This window comes from Chiloscyllium punctatum, chromosome 17, assembly GCF_047496795.1.
Source record: "Chiloscyllium punctatum isolate Juve2018m chromosome 17, sChiPun1.3, whole genome shotgun sequence".
Lineage (NCBI taxonomy): Eukaryota > Metazoa > Chordata > Chondrichthyes > Orectolobiformes > Hemiscylliidae > Chiloscyllium > Chiloscyllium punctatum.
Window position 1 is genome coordinate 66869643 of NC_092755.1, and position 20109 is coordinate 66889751.

General features: G+C 38.9%; 1 protein-coding gene across 3 annotated transcripts in view; it reads left to right on the top strand.

The window, feature by feature from the left end:
• The window catches only part of rbm19 (RNA binding motif protein 19), a 246526-nt gene that overhangs the window by 62073 nt on the left and 164344 nt on the right, over nucleotides 1–20109 (top strand). For all 3 annotated transcript variants that reach the window (XM_072587340.1, XM_072587341.1, XM_072587342.1), the window contains exons 17-19: nucleotides 2880–3010; nucleotides 15475–15535; nucleotides 19760–19839. In XM_072587340.1, the coding sequence (XP_072443441.1) occupies nucleotides 2880–3010; nucleotides 15475–15535; nucleotides 19760–19839 (272 nt within the window). The remainder of the gene's footprint in view (nucleotides 1–2879; nucleotides 3011–15474; nucleotides 15536–19759; nucleotides 19840–20109) is intronic.

Here is a 20109-nt window from a genome sequence, read left to right on the forward strand (position 1 = left end):
TGCAAACTTACTAACTATACCTCCTATGCTTACATCTAAATCATTTATATAAATGATGAAAAGTAGTGGACCCAGCACAGATCCTTGCGGCACTAGTCACAGGCCTCCAGTCTGAAAAACAACCCTCCACCACCACCCTCTATCTTCTACCTTTGAGCCATTTCTGTATCCAAATGGTGAGTTCTCTCTGTATTCCATGATATCTTGCTCACCAGTCTCCCATGGGGTACCTTGTCAAACGTCTTACTGAAGCCCCTATAGATCACATCTACCGCTCTGCCCTCATCAATCCTCTTTGTTACTTCAAAAAACTCAATCAAGTTTATGAGACATGATTTCCCATGCACAAAGCCATGTTCACTATCCCTAATCAGTCCTTGCCTTTCCAAATGTATGTACATCCTGTCCTTTAGGATTGCCTCCAACAACTTGCCCACCACTGAGATCAGGATCACTGGTCCATAGTTCCCTGGCTTGTCGTTACCACCCTTCTTCTTAAACAGTTGCACCATGTTTGCAAACCTCCAGTCTTCTGGCACCTCCCCTGCGACTATCGATGATACAAATATCTCAGTAAGAGGCCCAGCAATCACTTCCCTAGCTTCCCACAGAGTTCTCGGGTACACCTGATCAGGTCCTGGGGATTTATCCATCTTTACGTGTTTCAAGACAACCAGCACTTCCTCTTCTGTAATATAGACATTTTGCAAGATGTCACCATCCATTTCCCTACATTCTATATATTACATGTCCTTTTCCAAAGTAAATACTGATGCAAAATACTCGTTTAGTATCTGCCCCATCTCCTGCGGCTCCACACAAAGGCCGCCTTACTGATCTTTGAGGGGCCCTATCCTCTCTCTAGTTACCCTTTTGTCCTTAATGTATTTGTAAGATCACATATCTTGAAGATCACAAGTTAATGCTTCCATTAATCTGAAGTTTGAAGGCCGAAAAGTGTAAAAGTTTGTTTTTGATGATGACCATGGAAGAAAAGGCAATCTGGTTGTGTTACTTGCTTACTCTGGTCATTGAACACCTTTGACACTGATCTGCACTCCTGGGGTAGGCAAAACTGGTACCTGCATCCCTTCAGTTTCTCTCTGTGCAGTGGGAAACAGGTTTTTAAAGCTTCATCCTGACATTCCAGTTCATATGCCTTGACTTCATAAGGAGGGTTTTTACATTGCACTGTGAAATTTTAAGCCAACTTTTCCTTCTGGATAGCCTTTCTCCTTTTGGGTAACTTTTACCAGCTAACCTTTACCACCTACATTTTCATCACCTTTCTATTATCTGCTACTTTGTCCCAGCAAAATTTGTGTCTGATTGTACCAGTGTGAAATACTTTAAGATCTTTTTCTGCATTGAGGGCACTATTATTGCAATTTGTAGTCGTATAAAATACTTGTTAATCAAACATGATGATGTATTATGGTAGATTTACTTTATTGTACATAATCAGCCATAAAGAACAATTGCAGCATGTTCCCACATTTTTCGGAACAACATAGATATGCCCTGAAAACTTAAGAAATACAGCTATGCACCCTCCGGTATTGCTGAATATGTCTTGAAATCATTCTAACTGACCTAAGTCAAGCTTGACTTTGGGTGATAACAGAGAATCAGATAACAGAAAACTTACTCATTGACTGACATTAAAAGAGTTTTGACACCAGCTGGCACCACAATGTCATTGGCTGCAACTGTACCAAATATAGTGTAAACATGCAAATTGTGATTAGTGGTAGCTATCCACCTATTAATGCAGAGCTATCCATGAATAGTGGATCTTTTGTGCTGAAATTCCAAAGATAGTGAAATGCAAGCTGTTCGTATATATCCATATTTTTCATTTCTGACAAGATTGTCATTAAAATTCAAAATATATTTTTGTATAAGGTTACATCCCAGCCTTATTACGATCAGGAAACTCTTTAGAATATCTTTTAAATGTTATTTGTACAAATACTTTAGGATTTCTTCTGAGCAAAAGGGCCATGCCAATAAATTATCAGTGGAAAGCTAACTGGTTGATTAAAGGCATGCTACATGGCCAACACTTTGCTAGCAAGAAGCCAAAGCACATTATTTAAACACATCAATAACTTCAATTGGGATGTATTTCATAATATGTGGAATGTTGCTGCATAGAACAATCTTCACACTTTTTTGCTTAGTTTAGCTGTCCAGATTTGACACATGCAAATGTCTTACAACTAATTTACTAAAAGTGCTATGCAAATGGCACTCTTTTTCTAATTTTACTAACCAGTGGTTTCAGTATGGAACGGAGAGTCTGGAAGTATGGTAGAGGCAGGTTCACTGGAGATATTCAGGAAGGCATTAGATGTTAATTAAAGGGTATGGAAAAATCACATGAAGAATGGCAGTAAATGATGCTCATTTGGCAAACCACTGAAGACGTGATGGGCTGAATGACCTCCACATGTGTCATGACACTTCTGCAATTTTGGATCACTTTCTCCTGAGCTTGTGGTTTGTGTTGCATGTTAAATGAAGAAGGAAGTTTTTTTTTTGAAATCTTCAAGTTATTGAGCATCTGATTTATAAAACACTCATTCATTCCCTTTGGTATTGCAGGGTTATAACTTAATTCTATTGGAACTACTTAAATGAGATGAATTAGATTTTGAACAAGAACCTATCTCCAAAAGTATGTGGTCCAGAAAGTCGCTAGAAAATCAACTTCATTATTATGAATTAACATTTTGGACCAAGGAGATGAGAGAAAAAAATCAAAGCATTGATTTGAATTCCTATATCCTGAATTTACTGTTAATGTTGGAAAATAAATATTGAATGATTGCAATAAGAAAATTAATGTATTAAACATGTTTTATATTTTCTGGAAGATGAAGGTGACCAAGCAAAGGATGAAAATGAAGCAGATAATTTGAGTGTCAGTGAAGAAGAACATCTTCCAGGGTGCACTTTATTTGTGAAAAATTTAAATTTTTTGACAACTGAAGAAACTTTGGTGAAGGTATGTGTACTTCTAAGTTCCTTAATTCATTTAATGGCCAAAGTTAGTGGGAATTAGCACTGGAATTTGCTGTGATTAGTAAGATGCTTTGTATTGTGCCTTTTAAATGATATCTAAGACCTCTATATATTGCGTTCTGATGCATAAATCACAGTGTTAGCATACATGTATAACAAGAAAAGGAATATTGCTGTTTCTTGCAAGGGGAATTGAATTTTAAAGTAGGCAGATGTTGCTTATTCTGTGTAGGACCTGAATGAGACAACATTTGGAGTACCATTTGCATTTTTAGACTCCTTACTTAAGAAAGGATGTAGTTACATTACAAGCAATTCAGAGAAGACTCATTTAATTTATTCTTGGGATGAAGGATTTATTTTATGATGACGGGTTGAGCAGAGTGGAAATATATCCATTGGAAACTTGAAGAATGATAGCTAACATAGTGAAAGAAGTATGGTTCTGAAGGATCACAAGTTGATTTTCCTCTTGCAGGACTCATTGTGGATACGCTTTATAAATTAGAAGCCAACTATTTAAGCCTGAAATAAGATATTTTCTTTTTGAAGTTTATTAGTTTGTTCTATTATCTTCCCCAAAGAGCAGTGGGAGCTCGGTTACTTGAATATATTCAAAGTTGTGTCAGTTATTTTTGTTCGTCAAGGAAACTGAATGTTATGTGAGAAGATATGAAGAAGTAGTTAAAACCGTATTCAGAGAAGTCTTAATTTTAACAATTTGTAAAGCGAATTTAAGGACCCAAATTACTCAACTTTTTTTGTTTGTGTGCAAACTAAGCAGATTGTTGAGCAGCACCAAGTTTTAACTAGGAAATTGGAATGTTTAATTGAATGTCAAATCATGTACAGAAAGTGAAATTGAGAGAATTATGGTATAGAGGCACGTAAAAGATGTAAAGGTTTTTGATTTAAGATCATGGTAATAAATTATAAAGGATTATGGCACTTAGTAAAAATAAGCTTTTAATGCTGGCAAAAATGAGTTTTGATGGTATATTTTTTAAAAAGGGTGATAGTGAACAAACTCTACATTTCTGGCATGGTTGTATGTATTTCTTTCATAACTACAGCAAAGTATGGCTTTTTTTCTATCTTTGAATGCTGAATTTCTCAATGGTATACTTGAGGGCCAAAGCATTCTATGTTTAATTGTGCATGTGCAGCTCCCAGAAGTTTTGCTATGCAATTTGACTTTAATGGTGGTTAAGGCTGATAGCCTCACCATTATTTTACAGGAAAAACTGGGCCATTGTTATTGCTGTTCTGTGGCACTGCATGTTTGATTTACATGTCAGCACTGTCAGATGAGCGTTGAAAAATGTGGCTGTTCTGTCGACAAGAAAACTCTGTATGGTTGGAATAAATGGCAGATTGGAACTTCTGGGCCAATATATGTTGGTTTCTCATTGTTACTGTTGATGGTAAAAAGGAAAGAATTCTGCAATGTTTAAACAATAAGATTTATTCTGATCTTTCACAAATATCCTCCATCTCAATTGAATGTTAAGGGTGAATTAATTCTCTTGCTTGTGAGTATCTGCCTAATTGCACAGCAGGCAATTAAATTCATAGCATTGGTTTTAACTTAAATATATGGTAATTCTAAGCTTTGTAATGGAGCATCAACATATAATGAAATAATTCCGGTCAGTGAAATTAATTTACTTTGAATTAGTCAACATGGTTACTCTGATATTGCAACAACTGGCCAGATGTGACAGAATATTTGCCTTTTTATTTCCAAAAAAATCACTGGATAGGATGTTCATACTTTTGTTTTGGTCAAGGGACCTATGTGTCACTGGCAAGGCCAGCATTCATTGTTCACTACAAATGCTGAGAGAATAGTTGAGAGTCAATCACAGTGTGTCTGGAGTCAAATTTGACCAAGCCAGGTAAGAATGACAGACTTAATTCTCCAGAGTGAATGATAATTGTCAATAGTAACATGGTCACCAGTGAGCTAATTTTTATTCAATGTTTTTATTGAATTCAGATTTCATCATCTGCATTGGTGGAATTTGAATCCATGTCCCTGAACATTCACCTAGAATTTTGGGTGACTTGTCTAATGGTGGTACCGCAATTGGATTACTAGGGCAGTGACATTACCAAAAGAAAAGCTGTACAAAAAGCAGTAATATTTAATAACAATAGACTTTAGAATCTGGGACAATTTTATCATCTAGTTATAGTGTAATTTCAGCCTCCAAGATTGCATCATCCAAGGTTTTAACATGAAACATGCTGCTTTAATAAATAGTGTTAAGGGCAGTGACTACCTGGTACTTATGTGGCACAAATGCTCATTGCAACTTAGAATGTGGTTCATGTGAAATGAATTGCCACGGAATTGGTAAATGCACATACAGTTACAATTAAAAGACATTTGGTACATGGATGGGAAAAGTTTAGAGAGATATGGGCCAAATTCAGACAAGTGGGACTAATTTAGTTTGGAAAACTTGATTGGCATAGATGAGTTGGACTGAAGGGTCTGTTTCAATCTAAGCCCGCGTGTTGTCCATGTCTTGCTTCACTTAGTACAGACTGCATCAGTATCTGAGGAATTGCAAGTAACACTAAACATTGTGTAATAATCAGCAAGCTTCCTATTTTCAACCTTGAAACTGAGGAATACTCATTGGTGAAGCTGATTTGGCCTCTAACAACCAATTGTGACCCCGAGCTCTCCTGTAAGAGGAACATGCTATGCATATTAACCCTGTTACCACCCCTCAGGACTTAGATATTTCGATCAAGTTAGATTTCATCTTCGAAACTCCAGTGAATACAAGTCTAGCGTGTCTAACCTTTTTACTTAAAGACGACCTGTCCATTCCAGATATTAGATTTTAAACCTTCTGCAAACTGTTTCAAACACATTTACATCCTCCTTTTAAATAAGGTCACCAATACTATTCCAGATATGGTCCCAGAGTGTTCTGTATAACTGAAGCATAACTTCCCTATATTTGTATTTATTTATTCTCCTAATAAGTGATAACTTTGTTAACTTTCCATATTACTGGCTGAACTTGCATACAAGCCTTTTGTGATTCATGTACTAGGATGCACACATCCTTTAGCATCTCAGAGCACTCCAAGATCTCACCATTCAGATATTACGCATTTAAATTTCCTGCCAACATGAACAATTTTATATCATATATTTACTCCATCTGCCACATTTTAACCTATTCATTTAAACTATCTACATCTTTTTGTAGCCTCCTCACGTCCTCTTTAAAACTTATTTTCTACCAGCTTTTGCATAATCAATAAATTTCGCAGCCATGCTTCAATTTTATCACTTCATTTTTTAAAATTCATTCATGGGATGTATGCTCGAGTGCCTGGGCTAGCACTTACCAATGCTACTCGGCAGGTAGTATTGAGCTTCCTTCTTGACTGCTGCTGGTTCCCTCACAATTCCAGGATTTCCACCCAGCTACACTGAAGAAGAGCAATGTTTCCAAATCAGGATGTCGATAGCTTGAAAGGGACTTGCAGGCAATGGCGGTTCCATGTATTTGCTGTTCTTGTACTTCTACATTCTCGTGAGTTTAGAGCGCTGCTGAAAGATCCTTGGTGAATTTCTGTAATACATCTTTTAGATGGTATATGCTGCTGATAGAGTTGGTTGTGGAGGGACTGAACACTTGTGGATGTGGTGTTAATCAAGCACTTAAATATTGTTAAGCTTCTTGAGTGTTGTTGGAACTGCACTCAACCAGACAATTGGGGAGTATTCCCTCACACTCTTAACTTTCACCTTGTAGATAATGATGGGATTTGGGAAGTTAGCGGATGAGTCATCATGGATTATGAGCCTCTGACCTACTCTTGTAGTATTTACATGGCTCTTCAGTTCAGTTTTCTGATCAGTGATAGTGGGGGATTCCATGATGGTGATGTAACTGAATGTTATGGGTTGATTTTTAGACATTTTGGAGATGTTTATTGGTTGTCTCTTGTGTAGCACAAATGTTACTTGCCATTTGCCAGTCCAAACCTGGATCTTATCCAAGACTTGTTGCATTTGGACATGTTTCAGGATCTAAAGAGTTGCTAAACATTGTGCAATCACCAAGGATCATAATCACTTTTCATCTTATGATGAGGAGAAGTTCAATGATAAAGCAGCTGAATATAGTTGGCCTCAGACAATACCCTGATAAATTCCTATTGAGATGTCCTGGAACTGAGATGTCTGACCTCCAACATCCACAATTATCTTCTTGTGTGACTCCAACAAGCTCACCCATGCGCCCCTGGATTCCTGTTGACTCCAGTTTTGCTAGGCTCCTTGATTACATGCTTTGTCAAATGTAGCCTTGATGTCAAGTGCAGTCACTCTCCCCTTATTCCTCAACCAATATTGCTAAAACAGGTTGTTTTGTCATGAGCACATTCTCTTTCTATGACCTTACTGTGTGCAAGTTATAACCTTGCAACAGTGATTATACTTAAAATACTAAACTCACTACATAATACTTTGGGATATTTTGATATCATGAAAGGCATTATGTAAATGCTGCTCAGCCTTCACCTCTTGAGATATATTGAGGACTTGCATGATTCTGTTTAGAAGTAAAATTTCTAAACATTTTACCTAAAGCAAGGTACACAGCAATGAAATTATTAAAAATAAAAAAAAGATAACCTTTGTTTCTCCAGAAATGTTGCTGATAGGCTAAAAATACAGTAGAATATAAACAAAAAATGGTTATAGTCTTCCAGGTACGATCTTTCATTCTCACTGCCATGACACTTTAAAGCTTTATGTTTGACCAGATTAGCCATCCCATACTATATCACTTGACTAGCTTTGTTTAATTAAGCAATCATTTTTAAAATTTTATTCGCACATCACCCTCTCTGTTAATCCTTTTACTTTTATTAATTATTGAACATGCCATATAGAGTGATTTCTTAGTTACCTAGACAAAACATGTATTTAAAATATTTTGACTCAGTTAAAATTCTCAAACAATGGCTTTCTATTCATAGTTTAACCACACAGTGTCTAGGGTTAAAGAATAAATTTCAGTAATTGTTGTCCAATGAGGGATGAATCAATAAACTCTGTAGGCACACCCACATTGTAAGGATTTAAAAAATGTAAAAATGCCTAACGAATTATATACAAAATAGGGTTAAAAGTGCATAATGTATTTGGAGAAAGCCAAGCTGACGACAAAACATCATGCTTAACAATAAGTATATTGATTATAATAGAGCATTTATATCATGGCCTTAACCTTGTCTGCAACCCGTACATAAAATTGGACGTGGGCCATATTGTTATGACTGAAGCTGGAGGAGTGTACTGTTTCATTTGTTCACTTGGCCATAGCATAATATTGAAATATTTTGCTCAGTTACGGAGAAGACCAATTAAATGCTTTATGTCTATTAGGTTATGATAAGAGCAGTGTTAAATTGCCCATAGTGACCAGGGATGTGCAAGTTAGGTGGATTACCCATGGGACATGCAGGCTTATATGGATAAGGTAGAGGTTTGTGTCTGGGTACAATAGTTTTCAGAGGATCGGTGTAGACTCAATGGGCTGAATGACCACCTTCCACACTGTAGGGAAATTGTGATTTATGATTTTATGATTCAGTGCCTCAAGGGCCTTCTACCCCTGATTTAAGTTAGACCTGATGTCCAAACATCTTGTCTGTCTTGGTCGTGGAAAGCCTTTTAACTCTTTCCAAGCCACAGCTCATCAAATGATCAATTACATAGTTACATTCTAGGCTAGGCAAGGCTTATTGCTAATTGTTTTGAGATGCATAATCCATCTCTGGTTTGTAGAGTAGTGGACATTGACTGACTGACGCCACCTCTCATTATCCACTGGCTAGTTCCTTAAATTCTCAATAATCCAGGGATTAATCCTCTATTAATTTTTACTATTGTCACTTTAGGACATTTTATAAATATAAAGTAATTTGGAATGTACCTTAGCTCTTTGTTAAAGAAAAAGGAGGCATTAGCAGTAAGCAACGATTAATATCCTTGAGCTCATAGCTGAATGTTTGCTTGATTAGTGAAACTCCTATTAAATCAGACACTTATCACTGATCATTTGCATTTTCCTTTGAGACATCTGTTATCTGATGCGTTGATTTGTTTCTGCTGTGTTTGAAGGCTTGGAAACACTTCATGTTACCGTTTATACTTTAAAGGCAAAATTGATGCGGAAGATCTGAAAATACTGATACAGAAAATACTAATCTCTACAAATTATTATACATTGTATATTGATATCTAAAGGAATGTACAATTACAAACATTGTTACAGAGTTAACTACTACAGAGATTACATTTAGTCAATTGCTACACTTCTAAACAACGTAGAGCACATCAGTATAATAGACAGCTGTGGTTATGATTTCTTGATAAGAGCTAACGATCTGGAAATATACTACCTCTGTCCTAATCAACCTACACATAAGCTAAGTAGAACCCCCTCTTCCTTGCAGCTGTAACTCTAAAACATCAGATTATTGTCTTCACTTCTTGAATTCCCATGATGCACTTATTTGTCACATGTAAAGCAAAGTAAAATCACACTATCAGAAGTTGTTGGAAAGGTTCAGCAGGTCTGGCAGCATCTCTGAAGAGTTAACATTTTAGGTCCAGTGACCCTTCCTCAGAATCGATGGCAGCTAGGAAAATGTCAAAATATATGCAGAAAATAGGGTAGGGACAGGGGGTAAGGAGTAAGTGATAGGTGGGGATAGGGCCCAGACTGAAGAACAGTTGGACAGATGAAGGAGTTGATAGTAATCTGTCTAGGAGAGTGAATAGCTGATAATGGGGACTGTCAGTGACTAACAATAGGTAGTATGTAATGGCAGACTGTGATAACAAGATCTGGTATGTGGGGTTGGGGGCTAGGACATGGAAGAGTTCAAGCCCTAAAATTATTGAACTTGAAATTGAGTCCAGAGGACTGCAGGGTCCCCAAGTGGAAAGTGAGGTATTGTTTTTCTAACTTGCGCTGAGCTTCGTTGGGAGCACTGCAGCAAGCCTGAGACAGATGTTGGCTTGGGAGCACAGCAGCAAGCCTGAGACAGATGTTGGCTTGGGAACATGGTGGTGCATTAAAGTGGCAGGCAATTGGAAGCTGAAGGTCATTTTTGCAGGCAGAACATGCGGTCAGCCAGTCTAAACTTTGTTTCCCCAGTGTAGAGGAGACAACATTGTGAGCAGTGCACGTAGTAGACTAGACTGTGTGAAGGAGAAAGTGAGGACTGCAGATGCTGGAGATCAGAGCTTAAAAATGTGTTACTGGAAAAATGCAGCAGGTCAGGCAGCATCAAAGGAACAGGAGAATCGCCGTTTCGGGCATAAGCCTTTCTTCCTGAAGTACAGGTAAAGTGCTGCTTCACCTGGAAGGTATGCTTAGGGTCTTGAATACTGTGGAGGAGGAGGCAAATAGGCAGATTTTACATCTTCAGCGACTGCAGGGAAGGTGCTGTGGGAGGGGTACTCGGAGTGAAGGAACAGTGGAACTGGGTGTTCTGGAGATGACAGTCCCTGCAAAAGGTGGACATGGGAGGGGAGGGGATTATGTGTCTGGTGGTGGCAGTGGAATGGCAGCTGATGATCTTCTGGATGTGGATGCTGGTGGGATGATGTATAAAGACAAGGGGCATCGCTGTTGCTGGAGGAAAGGGAAGGGGTGAAGGCGGGAGTGCTTTGAATGGGTTGGACCTAGTTGAGCCATGTTGGACCTGTTGACGGTGCTGGAGAATCATCAGTTGAGGAAGAAGGGGGAAATTTTGAAGTTGGCCTCATCGAAACATATGCGATGGAGACAGAGGAACTAAGAGAATGGAATGGGGTCTTTGTAGGAAGCAGGGTACGAGGATGTATAGTCCAGGTAGCTGTGAGAGTCAGTGGGTTTATAGTGGACATTAGTGGCCAGTTAATCCCCAGGAATGGAAACAGATGTCGAGGAAAACGAGAGGAGTCAGAGATGGACAAGGTGAAAGTGAGGGCAGTGTGGAAAGTGGAAGCAAAATCTATGGTTTCCAAAAGATTTGAGCAAATTTAGAGCTCATGGAACATAAAGAATAATAATACCATAATATGAAATTGGCTGAGTGACAGAAAATGGCAATACTTAATTAATATTTTTCAGGTTGGAGAAAGGTTTGTAGTGAAGCTGCTCAGGCATTAGCACTGGGACTGCTGTTTTCCTGATATATATGTTTATGAACTACACCTTGGTATATAAGGCACAATTTCACAGTTTACTGACAAGAAAAAGCTTGGCAGCATTGTCAGCTTTGGGGTGAACAATATAGAACTTAAAAAAAAGACAAGTTGGTGAATTGGATAGATAGGTGGCAGATGAAGTTCAGTGCAGATAAGTGAGAGATAATACAACAACAATCTGCCATTCCTAGATGTCACAGTAGAGCGAACAGCCAATAGGCAACTTCAAACCACCGTCTACAGGAAAACAACACATATGGACCAAATATTGAACTACAGAAGCAATCATCCCAACATCCACAAACTAAGCTGCATCAGAACATTATTTCAACGAGCCAACATACACTGCAGCACAGGAACTACGCAGAGCAGAGGAAAATCACTTATATCGTATACTCAAAACGAATGGGAATGCAATGAACATAGTCTGCCGATTTCTCAGCAACAAACCCAAACAAGCAGACAAAACATGTCCAGAAGCCTTAGCCACTGTCCCCTACATCAAAGACATCTCAGAAATGACTGCCAGACTACTCAGACCCCTTGGAATCATGGTAGCCCGTAAACCCACCAACACACTAAAACAGCAGCTAATGAACTTGAAAGACCCTACACAGACAACAAGCAAAACTAATGTCTTTTACAAAATACTGTGCAAGAACTGTAACAAACGCTACATTGGACAAACAGGCAGAAAACTAGCCACTAGGATACATGAACACCAACTAGCCACAAAACGACATGACCCACTCTCACTAGTGTCCTTACATACAGATAAGGAAGGGCACCACTTTGACTGGGACAACACATCCATCTTAGGACAAGCCAAACAGAGACACGCTGGAGAATTCCTAGAAGCATGGTACTCTAACCGGAACTCTATCAACAAACACATTGAGTTAGACCTCACCTACCACCCCCTGAGAAAAAGAATAGGAAGTGACTTCATCACAGGAAATGACATCACCACCCCAAAGAAACTCAAACATATAAATAAAAAGCAGGAATCATGTACACTGCTTTGCCTGAAGACCACTGAAGATGTTACCTAGTAGGGTGACGAAATATCTGGAAATGAACCTCCCAGCTCAGTGAGCAAACCTACATCCAGAAAGATAATACATTTCGGTAGAAAATCTAGAGGGATAGAATAATATAAACAATAGCGCTCTAAAAGGTATTGGAGCAGAGAGACCTAATTGTATGTGCACATAAATTATTCAAGATGGCAGGGCAGTTTATAAATTCCTGCTTTGGAAACAGAACCACTCTGACTCAAGGCTGGCATACAGACAGACTCTATCCTCACACCTTGAATGCATTGTCTGAACTGCGATGTCACTTTTTAAAATAAACAACTTTAAGTTATCTTGCGAATGTGACTTAAAAGGATTTCTGGGATTTACGTGTTCATGAACAGAAACTTGCAACCCATTCTGAGATGAAAGACTTGACAGCAATCAAGATTGTTTTCAAGTCATTGTTTCAGTTGCATGACAATGTAATCTTTTGCTGTCAACTGTGTCGTATGTTGCTGCTCCACAGCTACCTGATGAAGGAGCAGTGCTCCAATAGCTAGTACTTCCAAATAAACCTATTGGACTATAACCTGCTGTTGTGTGAGGCATCTCCACATCATACTTCATGAAAGGTGTGAACTCATTGGAAGGAATACAAAAGCAGTTTGCAAGAAAAGAACCAAGGTTGAGAAACCTATTTTGTGAAGATAGAAATTTGAATTTGTATCTTTGTTAGGGAGAAGACTAAGAAGAGATTGGAAGGTAGTTTTTCAAAGTTATGAGGGGTTTCTACAGAATAAGAGGGACTCTGAAGAATTTGCAATGTACTTTTCCAAAGTTAGGGTTTGAATGCGCTGCCTGGAAGTATGGTGATGGTAATTTCAACGGAGACATTCAAGGATGTTAAATGTTTCTATTCAAATAGTCAATGTGCAGAGTTACAGCGGAAAGGCAGGAGATTGACACAAAGATATACAGAGGAACCTCGATTCTCCAAGTATCAATTATCCGAATTTTGGATTATTTGAAGAAGCTCTCACGATCCCAATAGAAACATTACATCAAGGAGATGTTTTTAACACTTTGTTAAAGTGAACTCTGCTTACTGAAATGCTGCTGAGAACAGTCCACATCATCAATGGGAGCCCAGGCACCCTCTCCAAATGACTGCCTGCCTGCCCTCTCTTTCCCCACACTTTCCCTGGAGTTCTACACAGGGGTGTGCCCAAACCTCCCTCCCATGGCGTGCTTTAAGGTCCCTTATAAGTGTGTCTGCTCGGAAGCAAACCCTGAGACAGAGAAGGGCATGCAGAACAGGGAGAAAGGAAATTCAGAAAACTCAAGAGCCTCAAAAGAGAGGCATTGAATCAATTACTGAATAATCAGTTATCCAAATGAAATAGTGCCTGCCAATCTCCTTTGGATAATCGAGGTTCCTCGGTAATGGGCTTTCAGAGAGTCGGTGCTGATGTGAAGAGTTCAAATGGCCACTTTCTGTTTTGTAGCAATCCTGAGAGGTGTGAATACAGCCCATCTAAGATGGACAAAGGAGGAGAAGTGTATAAGGAGGATGGTATGACCAAATTTGGCAAAAACTGCAGATAATCTTAGGACAGGTGAAGAAGAGATTTTCTTTGTCACAGTCACAGATAAGGGCCACTTTAATGCTATGACAGAGACAGAAACTTAGTTGGAGTAGCTCAAATATTGAGTTGCTGGAAAGAGAGTAGGAAATTAGGTTGTATCACTTTTTTACAGCAGTATCGATGGTTTGCTCACATTTTTGTGAAACAGCAATTTGATACTATCTATACAGTATAAGATCAGCCATAATGAAACTTGCAAAGGAACAAACTCCTTCACAATCTCTTATTGAACAGATTTTAAAATGTACGCTCTCAAAGCATTCCAGAGTTGTTTTTTTAAGTGTTCTGAACAAAAGTATTTTAAATAATGGTGTATGTTTGGTGGAAACTGTAAAGTTATTTGTGCCCCCCCCCCCCCCCCAGATTACCCCATCATCTTGCATTCTGCCCTCATCAGAGGGATTTGGTTTTTGTTTGATCCAAAGTGCTAGATAAAGTCACAGCTGGCTAAGAATTCTGACTGAAAACTGAAATTCAATTCAGACACTTTTACCCAAGTTCCCAGTTTAGAGTAGTTGTGCCCCACACAGGGATATCTAAACCATTATTGTTTTTTCAGAAGATTGGAATAGTTGAAAGGCCAGCAAATAGATTAAATCTAATTTCCTATGCACCAAGAAATCTAATGTTTCTTGAGTATAATCAATACATATCTGCATCTCTTGCACAACCACCTGATGAAGGAGCAGTGCTCTGAAAGCTAGTGCTTCCAATTAAATCTGTTGGACTATAATCTGGTGTTGTGATTTTTAACCATATGCATCTCCCTAGGGTAGTGATTCCAGATTCATGTAACTTTAATTGATATTTCTCCTGGTTGCATGCTTTGATGGTCAATGCCTTATTTAGAAATTGTGATCTAGAGTTTGAAATTTCCTTGACCAGTGATTTTCTCAGCAACTATCCTGTCAAAACTATCCTCTTCAAGTTTATATGTGTCAACTAAATCATACTGATTTTGACCCCGGGAGAAATTAAACCTAGCCTACTCAATTCCATCCTCCTAGAACAATCCCCTCATTCTGTGAACCAGGCAAGTAACAGAGAAAAAAGGGAAAGGCTTAGGGCATACACCAATTCAAGCCTGCGCTGTCATTTAATTTGATCATGGCTGATCATCCAGTTCAGTACCCTTTTTCTGATTTCACCCCATACCCTCTGATCCCTTTAGCCCTAAGAGCTATATCTAATTCATTCATAAAAACTGTTTTAATGTATTTGGCCTCAACCACTTCGTGTCGGAAATAATCGAATAGGATCACCACTCTGACTGAAAAGTTTTCTTCTCATCTCAGTCCTAAATGGCCAACAGTGTAGTTTTGGAACTGTGACCTCTGCTTCTGCACTCTTTAGTCATTGGAGCCATCTTTCCTGCGTTCACTCTGCCTATTCCTGTGTTATAAGTTTTTATAAACTTTGACCATTTCCCATATTATGGTAAGCTTGTTTAAATGTGCTGCTGCTGCTGTAGAGCTGTTCTCCTAAAGTTCCCTGAATTTTATACACTTTGAATTCATCATTGTAACTGTTTAATTTTTAGACATTTGAAAAGTGTGGATCATTGAAGAATTGCAGTATATCGAAGAAGAAAGATAAAACAGGTGAAGATTTCTTGTGTATTTCATTTTTCAGTATATTATCTTGCTTGAAACTTCAGAGTTTGCTCACTTAGTGAGCAAAGACAAATTTAACCATGTCTCTGTTAGTATAGAAAGCAGTTAAGTAAGTGATTGGCATTAATTGACCAGTTAACTGGGTAGATATAAAGGGAAATAGTGTGTAGGATGATCCGTAAGACTGAGTCATTAACAAACTCTTCCCACCATGTAAGATGTCTTTTATTTCTGCCTCGTTGATTGGTTTGCATCATTTTCTTTTTGTTTCTCACGTCTTCCAACACGCCAGTCCCACCTATTGCACTTGATATCTACCCAGTACATTGCATCTTTTCCAAAGGGGAAAAAGGAATGTTGTTTCTTACTAGAAGCAGGATTAGATGCAAAGTTTTCTCTTTTGAAGGCTCAAGAGTAAAAGGAAGATTTGGATAATCTGTAAACATTTATAGACAAATTGAATGAGAAAGACATTGGATTAAGTGCATTTGCAGAATGTTCAAATTTAGATAAATTTAGAAAGCTGAATATTTGTTCCATAGAAGAATATCAAGTAGAATTTAACCAACTTTATTCAAGATTGAAAATATTCCATGTGGAAATTCCTGAATCGGTGCTTACATTTAAATTGTTCAACTGTGCCAAGGTGTGAAACATGGAAAGACTCCTAGTGTTACCTAGACTTAGGTGTTCACAAAAGAAATACACTTTTGAGGTACATATTAGCAGCCTTAAAAAGCAGAACTTAAGTCATTGTTGGAATATTGCGTGCAATTCTGGTCTCCTTCCTATCGGAAAGATGTTGTGAAACTTGAAAGGGTTCAGAAAAGATTTACAAGGATGTTGCCAGGGTTGGAGGATCTGAGCTATAGGGAGAGGTTGAACAGGCTAGGGCTGTTTTCCCTGGAGCATCGGAGGCTGAGGGGTGACCTTATAGTGGTTTATAAAATCATAAGGGGCATGGATAGGATAAGTAGACAAAGTCTTTTCCCTGGGGTGGAGGAGTCCAGAATTAGAGGGCATAGGTTTAGGGTGAGATGGGGAAAGATATAAAAGACCTACAGGGGAACTTTTTCATGCACAGGGTGGTATGGAATGAGTTACCAGAGGAAGTGATGGAGGCTGGTACAATTGCAACATTTAAAAGGCATCTGGATGGATATATGAATAGGATGGGTTTGGAGGGATATGGGCCAGGTGCTGGCAAGTGGGGCTAGATTGGGTTGGGATATCTGGTCGGCATGGACAAGTTGGTTCGAAGGGTCTGTTTCCGTGCTGTACATCTCTATGACTCGTAAGTTGCTCAATGTAAGGATGAGCTCACCAAGAAGAGGAAGGTGGTGGTGGATGGAAATGGATCAGGCCTTCTTTCCAGAAAGATGTGGAGGGCCCAGAGATCATCCTGATGAGGGATGAACATGTGAAAGGATTGTTTGTCGATGGTGAAGAGGAGGCGTCGGATATTGTCTATGAACTTGATATTTTGAAACCGATGTGAAGAAATAAGAATGTCAGTGGGGAAGAACTGGACAAGAGAAGAAAAAGAATGAGTCAAGATGGGAAGAAATAGGTTCTTTGGGGCAGGAGCAAGTCAAAATAATGGGTCAGTCCAGGCAGTCCTGTCTCTGGATTTTGGGGAGAAGGTAAAAACGGGTTGTACAGGGCTGGGAAGCTAACGATGAAGAGATCCCTAAGTGAGATGAGGTTGCTGACAGTCATCGACACAATGTGCTGATACTTGATGGTGGTGTCATGGTCCAGGGGGAGATAAGAGGAGGTGTCAGAGAGCTAATGCTTCCGCCTTCGCAATATAGAGATCAGTATGCTAGACAATAACAGCACCACCTTTGTTGATTGGCTTAATGAGAAGGTCAGGATTTGATCTGAGATTCCGAAGTGTGGTTAGTTCAGAGGTAGGTGGTTTTGAATAGGTGAGGGGGAGATTAAGGTTACCATTGTCATATCAGCAGTTCTCAATGAGTGGGTGAAGTGTAGGTAAAAGGCCAGAGGGAGAAATGCAGATGCAGGACGGTGTTGGAAGCTGGTGAAGACATTTGTGGGACGCGGGGAGCACTCCTGTGCAGGAAATAGATATGGGGGTGGAAGTGAAAGAACAAGAGTTCAAAATTCATGTCTAGTCCAAATTTCTTTGAAGCGAGGATGCAGTGGGATAAAACTAAGACCTTTGAATACATAATGTTCAGCATCAGAGTGCCGGAGTTCAGAAGGAATACAAAATACTCCATAAAAGGTGGGCTAAGGAAAAAGGGTGAACCAGAGGAAAAGGAGGGATAAAATATTCCAGAGGGATGTTAGTATCTCAGAATTGTTATAGCTTGTGTTCCTGAATGCTTGAAAGAAAGAGAAAAGATTTCTTATTAAAACATCGAATGAGTCAGACAATGAAGTGGAACTGGGTGACAGGACAGCTCTTAGACAGTGTGAAATGGTGCTAATGGAGAGAGAGGTTAAGAGTGTGCATATGGTAGCACATAACACTGAGTGTGGATCTCGAGATGCGCAAGAACAGCTGTCTGGGGAACGTTGTACATCAGAGGTACATGTGATCCTGGGTGGATTTGAACCCCGAAGGATGAAACTTCTGTCAAAATTCATTTAGGAGGAGTCTGAGCCAGCTATTGAAGAGAGAGGTGTGGCTATGGAAGCAAATTTGGCAAAGACTTCAAATAATCCAAGAGAAGTCAAGGCTTCATGGATGGGAAGAAGAAAATTTAGAATGAAATCTGGTCAGGAAGAGGAGCAGAACAACTTCAAGGTGACCTATCATAAAGGAATGCGGCAGTGAATTAGACACTGATATAAATTTTTTTTAAAACTGCAGGTCTGAAACAAAAACAAGTTGCTGGTGAAATTCAGCTGGTCTGACAGCATCTGTGGGAAGAAAGCAGAGTTAATGTTTTGAGTCCTGTGACTCTTCTTCAGAACTGATAGCAGCTAAGAAAAAAACAACAAATAGTTGGAGGCTACAGTCCATATATTTAAGGAGAAATCCAGAACTTGCTTCAGTAATGAGTGATCGTTCCTCTGCTTGCAGAGTGCCTACAAAAATGTGAAGTTGTTCACTTTGAGAAGAAGAGTGTTATTTAAATAGAGAAAAACTGCAGAAAGCTGCAATGCAAAGTGAATTGGGGATACTTGTACATAAAACACAAAGCTGGTACACAGTTGCAGCAGGTAATCTGGAAGCCTTATGGAATTCTGGCCCCGTAATTCAAGGGGATGGAGTATAAGAATAGGGATGTCTTCCTGCAACTGTACAAGACTGAGAGGCCATATAAGGAGTACTGTGAGCTGTTTTGGCCTCCTTATTTAAGAAAATATACAGTTTCATTGGAGGCAGTTCATAGAAGATGCAGTAGGATGATCCCTGGTATGGAGGATTTGCTTTATGATCAAACGTTATAAACAGGTTGGCAGTACTCATTTTAGAAGAATGAGAGGTGATCTCGTTGACACATTCTCGGAATCTTTAGGGACTTGACAGAGTAAATGCTATGAAGATGTTTCCACTCATCGGTGAATCTCGGACCTGAGGGAGACTCTCTGAACAAACGTTTGCTAATTTAAGACTGAAATGAGGTGAAATTCCTTTTCTCAGTGTTGTGTCTCTGTGGAACTCTTTATCACAGAGTTGTTGGGGGCAAAGTCTTTGTGTCTATTTAAGGTTGAGATAGATAGATACTTGACGAGTATGGGAATCAATGGTTTTGGGGGAAAAGCTGGAAATCGGATGTATGAGATACGCCATGATCCTAGTGAATACAGAGCAGACTTGAGGGGCCAAATGTCATACTCCTATTCCTATTTCTTATGGTGGTCTTACAGTTAGTTCCATTTTACCTGTGTTCTTGAATGCCTTGCATGCACAGAGAAGTGCATTTAGTGAGGTTTAGGTTTCAGATAAAATTCAGCAAGCCTTACAAAATTTCACAAGGATATCATCAGTAAATTCTAATCCAGGAAACGTGGATTGCAATAGAGGAGGACCGATAGAGTAGAAAGCTCAGGTTATTTGTAGTGAGGGGAAAAAGAAAGTAATTTTGCAGTATGGCAACTAAACTGTAGGGGTACATTCCTCAAGGCAAATTTGCAATGATTACACACTTACAGAATCCAAACCTCTGACTGTGAATAGCCCTCTTGAATTGTTTGGTAACATTTGAATTTCTGATTTTTATTTTTATTTTGAAGGTTCTCTTTTATCCATGGGATATGGTTTTGTGGAATATGCAAAATCTGAGTCTACTAACAAAGCACTAAAACTGCTGCAGGTAATCATACTTTTGAATTACTTATGTCTTTCAGGTATCTTTTCTATTTATGTAAATCAAGTTGTAGAGAATGTATATTGAACTTAGTTTTGTTAGAGTAGTGAATTGTTAGGATTTTAAAATTCTGTTTTAAAGTAATATACCCGTAATTTCAACCTGTAAGATAATGTTGGCTTTATTGCCATTTGTAAACAAATCTGTGTCAAGCTGTGATATGTTGATATCGAGTAATTCACATGTAATGGTAAAATAGTCAAGGTCCAGGTTGGT